The 10,196-nt window shown below is 35.4% G+C and overlaps 2 protein-coding genes across 3 annotated transcripts; both read right to left on the bottom strand.

The window, feature by feature from the left end:
• Window positions 1-1,969: 1,969 nt before the first annotated feature.
• Window positions 1,970-5,251, bottom strand: LOC133873121 (uncharacterized). 2 transcript variants are annotated; one of them, XM_062310844.1, is made up of 5 exons: window positions 4,799-5,251; window positions 4,493-4,651; window positions 3,401-3,482; window positions 3,068-3,250; window positions 1,970-2,246 (listed from the first exon to the last, which is right to left on the bottom strand). In XM_062310844.1, the coding sequence occupies exons 1-4, from the start codon at window positions 5,129-5,131 to the stop codon at window positions 3,099-3,101; spliced, it is 726 nt and encodes a 241-aa protein (XP_062166828.1). In that variant the 5' UTR covers window positions 5,132-5,251; the 3' UTR covers window positions 1,970-2,246; window positions 3,068-3,098. The 2 variants fall into 2 exon arrangements, with proteins under 2 accessions (XP_062166828.1, XP_062166827.1); XM_062310843.1 differs by having other exon boundaries at window positions 3,099-3,250; window positions 4,799-5,250.
• Window positions 5,252-5,778: 527 nt separating this feature from the next.
• LOC133872366 (pentatricopeptide repeat-containing protein At2g20710, mitochondrial) lies at window positions 5,779-8,778 on the bottom strand. The gene is made up of 2 exons (XM_062309865.1): window positions 8,396-8,778; window positions 5,779-7,600 (listed from the first exon to the last, which is right to left on the bottom strand). The coding sequence occupies exons 1-2, from the start codon at window positions 8,699-8,701 to the stop codon at window positions 6,311-6,313; spliced, it is 1,596 nt and encodes a 531-aa protein (XP_062165849.1). The 5' UTR covers window positions 8,702-8,778; the 3' UTR covers window positions 5,779-6,310.
• Between the last annotated feature and the right edge of the window lie 1,418 nt (window positions 8,779-10,196).

Below are 10,196 nucleotides of genomic sequence, written 5' to 3'. Positions count from 1 at the left end.
AAGGGAATAGTTATTCCCACGGAATAGCTATTCCCTTACGAAGAGGAATAGGTATTCTACTCAAAAAGGAGTGGAATACATATTCCTTTCCTATGGGAATAAATTAAATTCGTCTTTTGCCCAAAAACCCCAACCTTCTCAACACCCAAGTCTCTTATCCCTCTCTCTCTCTCTCTGTTTCTCAACTCATGGTGTGTTTTGATACGAAATTTTGACAATAAAATATAATTCTGATTCTACTTTTTTCAGAAATAAATATATTTTATTCAACTTTTTAAAAACAAATTATATTTTATTCAACTTTTTATAAACAAATCATATTTTATTCAATTTTTTCTAAAAAGTCAAATTTCAAAATTCGCAAACAAAATAAGAATTTAATTCTGATTTCAAAAATTCATCACTCAAGTGCACCATCAATATCTTTCTCCATCTCTGCAATTATATTCTCATCCCCCTCTCTCTGTTTCTCAACCCAACTTAATTTGTTGTGGGGTAGTCTTTCTTTCTTTCTTTTTTTTTTTTTTTTTTTTTTTTTTTTTTTCTTCTCCTATGATTTAGCCTACAGAATGCACTTAGATGTAGCAAAACGAGTACCTCTTAATATCGGGGGGACTCCAATTGCCTTGCAGAGGTTTGAGAAAAACTTTATAAGCAAAGAACGAATGTTTGTTACTGAAAAACAAATAAAAAATAATAAAATAAAAAGGGCTTTGTAGATGATTTATTTTTTTATGATGATTATGTTTTTTTTTTTTTTTTCTCTTATAAATCATTTTACTTTGTAAGCAAAGAATGAATGTTTGTTGCTGGAAAACAAATAAAAAAGAATAAAATAAAAAGGGCTTTGCAGATGATCTATTTTTTTATTTTTTTTTATGATGGTGATATGATGATTATGTGTGTGTGTGTGTGTGTGTTTTTTTTTTTTTCCTTATAAATCATTTTGTAGCGTAATTGTATATGAAAAAAAAAAAGAAGCCATGAACTCTATGAAATTAAAAAAAAAAACAAAAAAGGTCATAGTATGATTGTTTATGTTTCTTAAATAAAGAAAAAAAAAATGTCCTCAAGAATATAAATTATATTTGTATTATAAGGGTATTTTAGAAAATTTGATTATAATATGATTCCATTCACCAATGTATTGCACTGTACCAAACAAAAAAATACATATGCAATGTTCTATTCCACCGTTACAACCAAACAAAAGAATAGGAATAGTTATTCCATTCCACCTTCATCTATTCCCATGAATAGTTATTCCTTTTCCTAATGGAATAGACATTCCGCAAACCAAACGAGGCCTTACTCTAAAATTAAACTCAAACTCCCATTCAACCTTTCAAATGTCATGGCTATATAATTTTACCAAAGTGTTTTTTTTTTTTTAATAATCCTAAAAATCGTATTTTTACCTAATAATTATCTGTTTATGTGTTAATGCGTTAAAGTTAATCCACTATTGGATCGGTCCTTATAAAAAAAAAATAATAAGGATGAATTAACAGTGCTATTATAGAATAAAAATATTAATTTCTAACATTACTCTAAATTTTTATTTTTATTTTTTTGTGAGGGCTTTCAAGATTGACAGGTAAAAATATTTGCTCATTCCACAAGATAAGAAATGCTTGTCTGGTCCAGAAAAGGAACAAATGAATGCAATTGCCCATTCCACTTTCAAGATTGGCCGTTGTGTTGTCAACTGCTTTACCTAAAAGGGGCTTTCAAATGACGGTGGAAAATCCTCAAGGGACCAACCAAAGGTAGATTGGATAAATTAGCATCAACATAGCAAATCAAGTTTTGTAACTTTTTAAGATGATTATTTAATGACCAAGAAATAAAAGAGATAAAGTGCTTCAACTCGGGAAAGAAAACAAAAGAGAAAAAGGTTAAAAAAAATAAAAAAATAAAAAAATAAAAAAAATAAAAAAAGAAGAAAAAAGAAGAAGGAAGAAGTCAATAAAATGAAAAGGAACCCAAGTAGAACAGATTTGATTCTCTGAATTTTCGCATTGGGGTAATTTACAAGCCCAACTTAGAAATCAAATTTTGGCAAAGGGATTGACCATGGAAATAAACACCAAAGAGATTTCAAATATTTTCTCGATGAACTTGGGACATTCATCAACCATCTTGTAGCATGACATTCAATTTCAAGCAAAAGAAGTCCTGATCATACTTCTGGAAGTGGCACTCCGGCTGGCAGGCAAGATTCTCCAATCAAACCGTCGATAAATCTGCAGTCAAATGTTCAACTATCTCAAATTACTAGCATGGACACATTCACTACCGAATGGAAATATGGAAGAGGTGTCGTAAAAAAATTACAGCATGCGTTGTAGTTTTTCCAAATTTTTTATGAGAAAGAGAGAGTAAAGTTAAATCTGGAGTGTCAAAAAAACTCAACATTTTTACAGCATCTAATCCAAATCTCATTTGCTAATGGATTGTCAGAATTTGGAGCTCAGAAATGTCCAACAAGGGAAAAATAATATATGCCACAAGTCCCAATAACAGAGCAAAAGCCCGGCAACCACAAAATCATGAAGAAATTTGAATTTGAAAAGCCAATGGCCATCCATATGTTATATGAGAGTTAAATAAGATAGGAGGAAACAAAAAGAAAAGAAGAAACAAGCATATCTGTTGACATACAAGGAAGATCTTAAGCACCTACTTTTCATCTATTTGATTGGTCAAAACTTAAACCAAAGACCAGCCCCCACCCAACCCACCTCTTTACCACCCGAGACAAGGTCAATGGCAAATCCAAGTAGTCTCCATAGAATGTTTCCATGGAGAGAAATATAGTGAAAAATACATCCAAGTTATTAACATATCATGAAATGTAAAACTTAATAATACAACTCTTTCCTCAAGATATATATACGAAGTGTGTGAGTGTGCAGCGGTGGATACACAAACAAGTCTTTTTTTTTTAGTTTTTCTCCCCACAACTAAAATTCTAGTTTTGCCTCTGCATGTGTACATATATACATACATACATACTCATTTATGTATATACATATATAATTTTGTCAAAATGATCATAGCTTACAAGTTTAGGGTCATGTGGAAAGAAAATGCACCTAATCCTCTTGCTCCCAGCCTCCTAATCTATTTCCTGGGTCATAGTTTGTGAACAGCCGAAACTCATTTCCAAGTTTGCTAGAGTGCCGAGGCCGAAAACCACATGGACGCAAGCCCATAAGCTCAGCAGCTGTGTCTTTCTGCACCCCACCTGCAAGTCATCCGTAGTACAAACTATTAAATTTACCCTAAAAAGTTGGAAAGGAAACAGCACAATCAATGCGCTGAGATAATGAAAAACATTATTCTACATTTATTTTCTATTTCATAGATCTCATTCATGAAACAATAGAATGTCTACCTGTAAGTAGAAGCAAGTAAGATTCTTGCGGTCGTGAAAGAAAAGAAATTGTTTGAGCGACTTTCTCCAAGCACTCCTTACTCTGCCATTATTTATGTCATTTCAATCAGCTCATCGATTTGTTCATTGCAGTAAAAATGCATAAATTTCACAACTAAATAATATGAAAAGCTATATTGCCATTTACAGTACCCTTTTATACATGTCTACCAAGGAGTTATGAGAAAACGGTTGAACCCACATAAGAACCTTTATTCCTTTGCACGGTATGTGACTCAACCACCAGGCAAGGTCTTATTAGGCATGATATTTTCTACAAGCTATTTTTAAACCTTGAAATTCCTCTATACAGAACACCCAACAGATGTCCATAACATAAATCAGTGAACTTCCAGATCCACTAATCTTATGAATCATATGGGAAGGATTAAACATCAACTTCGTTTCACAGAGTTGATGATTCGGAATAATTGGAAGAAAACTAAGCAAAACATATCCTCTAGACTTTTTCATTAGAATTTTGCTGACAAAGGCTACAACAGTTTAAAAAGACATTCTCAGAAAGTAATTGAAAAGATCACATACAATATTGTCCCTAATTGCGAGTGCGATTGGCCCTATGATTTTGCCGGCTAAATGGACGTTTTTAAACAAAATCATAGAAAGTGCCCCATCTGGAAGTCCGTTTGAAAAAATAAAAAATGCAGGCAAGGTGGGCATTTATTAAAAAAATGCAGAATTTTAAATGCTGAACTGCAATTTTACTAAACGATTAGCTGCGTTTTTAAAAATAGCATTTTCGTTAACTACGTTTTGAAATTATTATTTTTTCAAACAGCACTTTTTGAATACGATAAACCAAACGGACACGAAAGCATAGAATTTTCGTTCGAAAGACAATAAATAAATAGCAGATATAGTGAGAGGACAAAAGTACTGAAATACAAGAGTGAAAGAAGAACTTGCTTTGAATTACTTCCACGGCAAGGATGGATACTTGATAGGAATCCAGAAAGGAAGAAAAAGCCCAAAGAGGTAGAAGGGCTAGTTATTAACTATTCCAAATTCCAAAGTAAACGCAAATAAGCTTACCAGATAAGGAGGATCCGCAACTACAATGCGGTAAGCATGCTTCAGTTCCGATGGCAACTCTTCTGGTCGGTTGTAATCATAAAAAGTGAAATCAGTTCCATGTTGCTCAAAACGTTTGTCATATTCAAGAAGTTGCACGGCGATATTGTGATTAAGTTTCTGAAATCAGATAAGGGGGAAAAATGTAAGCTAACATTCCTATATCACTCTGCAATCTCAATAGATTGTTAACGATGTTCGACACTAATACCACACAGGCAATGCTTTTAGCACTTTTCAAAGATACTAAGCACCAAACTCGAGAACCTTGAGATAGGCGTAGAGGGTGGGGCAAGCGATGCAAGCGACGCGGGAATCGGAGGGCTGGCAGAGAGTGAGGACCTCTCGAGCCACGGTCTCGGCGGTCTCCCGGTCGTACCAGAACTGGCTCAGCTTCCAGTCCTCGGCCATCAAAGCCACCTCCTCCTCTCCACTTTCCACGTTGTCAGGGTCAGGTTCAACGCCCAGAGGCCGGTTCTGCTGGGCCAGGAACTCCTTGAGGGCCGAGAGGGTTTCAGAGCTCAGCATCGGCGGATCGTCGTCGTCGTCCGCGTCGACGACGTCGTTCTGAGGGTTGGGATGGTCTCCGAGATCCTCCATTTTCTTGAGCTCTTGCGGCGGTGCAGCGAAGCTGGGGGAAGCTGGGACAAGAGCGATATCACTGTATCACACAAGGTTTGTAGTGTTAACACAACCAAGCGTCGTCGTTTTGCTCCCCAAATTCTATAAAGCCGTTCTACATTTATCAAATACTGGTAGTGGCGGCCACTAAGGTTGCTAAGGCGATAATTTCGCCCCATACATATTTCCTTGGTGACGACTTCGGCAAAAGATGTTACCTTAAAGGTTCTTACGACGACAGTGTAGTTGTTAAGGCGAAGTCTCTAAAAAGCATTAACTCATACCTTCAAAGGAAGATGAATTTTGTGCTCCGGGTGAATGTTTGAGGTAATTTTTGTTGTTTTTATTTTATATAACTTTTTTGAACAAAAAGTCTAACCAAGGGGGAAAAGCAATTCATTTAGCTCGATGGCCAAAAAAAAAAAAATTGATCTTTTATCTCTGTGATGCTGCCAAGGAGAACTTGTATTTCAGAGTAAGTCTGATATGGACCAGCCAAACAATCAAAATTGACGCTTACAGAAAGGTTTAAGAAGAATTCCAACAATAAACAAGATTATAAGCAAAGAGAAGAAGATAAAATTGAAATTCGAAAAATAAAAGATTGATTTCTAGGCTCCAAAGAGTCAAAGAACTCAAATTTGAAATTTCATATATTAGAAAAGAAAATGGTGCCTTCAATGACTCAAAATAGACTATTTATAATAGCTTCTACTAATCCTATAATCCTAGCCCTTGAGTTTTACTAGGTACCGCAACTTTTGCTAGCTCCTTTCCAAACCGACGTGATAATACACGTCACACTTACCACGTTAGCTATTAAAACGTGGACTGTCACGTGATAGTCTACATGATATTTACCACATTTGCAAACTAGTGTGGTAGTCCACGTGATAATATTACGTCAGCCACTAAAATGTGGATTGCCACATAGAGTTCAAGTGACACTCATTTTCTTAAAATGTGAGCTGTCACGTGAGTTTGCAAGGAGTTGCAGTAAAAACTTTAATACCCCCAACATTTTTTAAAACATCATAATATAAAGCATAACATATCAATAAAAACTGGTTCTGAGATAGCTAATGGACCGAGGGACCTTCTTTGCTTTGGGCTTACATGCTCCTGCATCACCACTTTGCCAACATGCTTCCAAAAGTTTCAGTAGTTTTCTGAATTTGCATCGGACATGTTCCTGCTACTTGGTATATAATTGCCTCTGTCCTCCTTGAACTCCGAAAATCCAATTGTTTCTCCATTTCCAATTGAAGCATCCCCTCCCATCTCATCCAGAGCAGGCAAGCTTGATTCACTATCTTTAATATAATTCACCAGTCTGTCATAAATATCTACAGAGACAATGTTCTTATCCCTGAGTAATCTAATGAGTTCCTCTGCCGCCTCCACATCTCCTTTGGTTTTCAAGTACTCCAGACAGGCAGCCAAACTTTTTTCACTTGGCTTCCACCAAGGCCCACAGACCAAAATTGCTTTCTTCATCGCTTCGACTCCCTTTTCATATTGATTTATCTGAAGGTAACCTGTCGCCAAAAAATAGTTCATCCTTGCATTAGGCCTACCTCCTTTCACCATTACCCGGTTTACAAGGGTTTCAGCCTTCTCCATAAGACCTTTTCTGCAAAAAGCACCCATTAGGTAGTTTGGAACCCGAATATCATAGTTTAACTGTCTGGAATCCCACTCATTAAATATCTTCTCAGCACTATCAATGTCATCAAACTTCAACAGCGAGGTTATGACACTCATATAGCCCTTACTGTATATCTTCTTCTCCTTCTTCTTGTATAATTCCCAGAGTCTTAACACTTCATCTTTCTTTCCTATTGCTGCGTATTGTGTGAGAAGGAAATTAAATGCATTACCTCTTCTTTTGGAAGTTACCAATCCCTCTGATTTCTTGAGCATTTCCAAAGCCTTTTCCACAAGCCCAGTTTTTGTGTACCCGCTTGCCGCAACAGCATAACTGGTCCAATCCAAAACACCACTGGGATTAGATTCCATCTTTCTTAGAATCTTATCAATTCCCTCCACATCAGAAGCAGCTGCATACGCACTGAGCCTGATGCCAAATGTATATCTGTCAAAATTGAAGCCCTTTTCTTCCATTTCGTGCATCAGAGCATCAAGCTTCTCGTGATTTCCAGTCTTATGATAGAGATTAAGCAAAACATTGTAAGCCACTACGGTCTTATCCAATCCCAAATCTTTCATCTTCTGCATAACAGCCTCTGCTTTCTCCACATTTTTTACATAGGCATAGCAGTTGAGAAGAGCACTATAAACCTCAAGAACTTTTAATTTTACTGGAATATTATTAAAAAAATTCTCGACTTCTTCTATCCCATGAACTTTTGCAATCAAGTCTAGTCGGATGGCAACATCACGGAACGAAAGGTCAAAGTACCTTTTGTCAGTCATCCACATAGATACCTGGGCATAAAAATAAAATGACAATCAGGACTTTTTTAAAATATATATAATATAAGATAACCATCCTCACAAGACTGCATAGTTACTTTTCAGATCCTTCATGTTATGAGCTCTCTTGTCTATAGTCCAGATAATTTATTTCAAAAAAACAGATAAGAGATGGTGAATTTTAATATTCTAAGAAAAATGTTACTCAAACTCCCTCTTTTACACTCTCACGTGCTTACTCCTTAACGTGGCAAAACACTCCCACGTGCTTACTCCTTAACGTGGCCAGTTGCCACGTCAGCTTTCCACTACAAAGTTTTTTAATCACATATGCCTACTCTCTTTATGCAACAGCCACGTTAAGGAGTAAGCACTTTGGAGAATAAAGGTGCTCATATTCTAATATTGTCTCATTCACGGATCAAGTTTCAAAATCAAACCATTGTTCTAATACCATATTAAATCATTACTTATCCTAAACAATTTAAGCAAATAAGAGAGGACGAGTTTAATATTTTGTTCATGCTAGCCAGGGAATCGTGGAATTTCAGCCACTTATACATCAGTGCCAGAGGTATCTAAGAGGCAATGCTGGTTCAATAATCACAATGTGCATACTTGGAAATGCGGGCGTTCCACAAACACACAGATTTGTTGACGCAAGTAATCATGATCAATTCTCAAACAACCTTAGAGAAATAAATCAAAGCATTTCTGACTAACAAAACTAAGGCTATGTATCAATCCGTACACAACGCAGTACAGGGTTCTCATATCGACCAATTTGTAATATGAAGTTAGGGATACCTCAAGGGCGTGAACATATCGTTTGTAATATCTGAGCTCCTTGATAATGGAGAGGAGTGGTTCTCTGGTGACGGTTTTTCCTTCTGCGATCCACTGGTCGAGTATCGGCACGATCGTGAGCCTGGGGTTTCCTACGGGCGAAATCCGACGGTAGAGATCGGTCAGCGAGGGATTCCAGGGCTTTCTTACTAGGGTTGGCGCGGTTGAGGTCGAGTAGAGCGAAACGTTTCGTGGGTTTCGGAGACCCAATTTTACAATTGTGCTGATTCGAGGAAGCTTCACGTAGGAGAACGGTACTGAAAGCATCTCAGTGTGTTGTGACTGTGTCAGTGTGTGAAGAAAGAGGGGTTTATCTTTTTTGTAACAGAGAGAGAAGGGTTTAAGGTGGAGGGACGAAGAGACCATTATTTATTCATTTATTTTACAAATTTTTTATTAAAAAAAATAAAAAAAAAAAGTTTGGCCCCTCCTCAGCTTTATTTCGTATTATAAATTATACCTCAATTATGGCTAAAGACAGATAAGGTATTTGCATTTAATTTTCGTCCAAAAATTGATGAAAGTCCATGTCAGCACTCTTAAAAAATCGACATGTGTCCTATACCTAATTAAAAATAAAATAAAACAATAAAATAATTAAAGACTCAAAATATTAAAAACCTTCAAAAAAAAAATAAAAAAAAATAAAGCATTAGTTGGCAAAAAAAAAGTCCTTAAACCGCAAGGGAGTCAAAGGTATTTAACCCAATTTATAAAACCTAATGTAAACCATAAAGTAGAATCTTGATTCAAATTTGATAAATGTTATTTTGCATTCAGGAGTTTTCTCTAGTATATTCTACTAATGTGGCATGGTCAATTTACATTGATGTCTAGGTTAATGTTGAAAATGAAAACTCTAATCATCTCTTATCTTAAATAGGCTTCCAATTAGTTGATGCTGTGAGGTAATTTAAATTTTATGTGATGAGATTATTATTGCTTGAAGAAAACAATTCTAATTTTAACTTTGTATTTTTGAGTGTTTTTCTTACGATTGAGACACACGTTACTGTTGAAAATATGGAGTGTCACCATCCAACCTACCCTTTTTACCCATTTTGTGCTTTAATTTTTTCTTTTATATATATATATATAAATTGTCTCTTAAATCCTCCTTTTGGACTTTGTCACTTTTCCATGCAATGTCATCCCTCCTGAATGGATATGTAGAGCACAATGTAAAGTGTTTGACTACAGGTCTATTTTATCTCCAGAGATCCTTATATTTTCATATCCAAATTGTCAAACTTCCTTTTAGGCATGAGAGATTTTGAGTAATTTTGTGATTTGAAATGCTATCGATTTGGAAAATAAATGTAAAAGAGTCTTTATAAATTTTACCTCTTCGAATAGATGAGCGGACAACTCAAAACTTATTCGGACAAATGAGTCTAATTGGAGTTCTCTCACATTTATTTTCTAACAATTCTAACAAAAAATTAATGAAGATTCGAATACTTGAAACCGAAAGCGTATCCATTTTATGGTCAAGACTTAAAATTAGTGCATCTGATGATGTAAAATCATGTATACCATTAGATGCACCAACTTGAAATCCTATCTACAAATATCTAATTGTTATAGATATAGGCAAAACAGCATTTCTCAAATTCAAATTTGCCAATTGTTTTAGATTTTTGTAACAGTAACAGTAAGAAATGTGTTATGATATCCAAAACATTCAAGTTAGCATAGGTATCATTGTCTATCATTTCCATGGCAATGTTAAAGAGTAAGTTTGATTGTAGTCATAGTCTAC

Source organism: Alnus glutinosa, chromosome 7 (genome assembly GCF_958979055.1).
Source record: "Alnus glutinosa chromosome 7, dhAlnGlut1.1, whole genome shotgun sequence".
NCBI lineage: Eukaryota > Viridiplantae > Streptophyta > Magnoliopsida > Fagales > Betulaceae > Alnus > Alnus glutinosa.
Note: the sequence above shows the minus strand (reverse complement) of the source record. Positions and strands in the feature narration are given on the sequence as shown.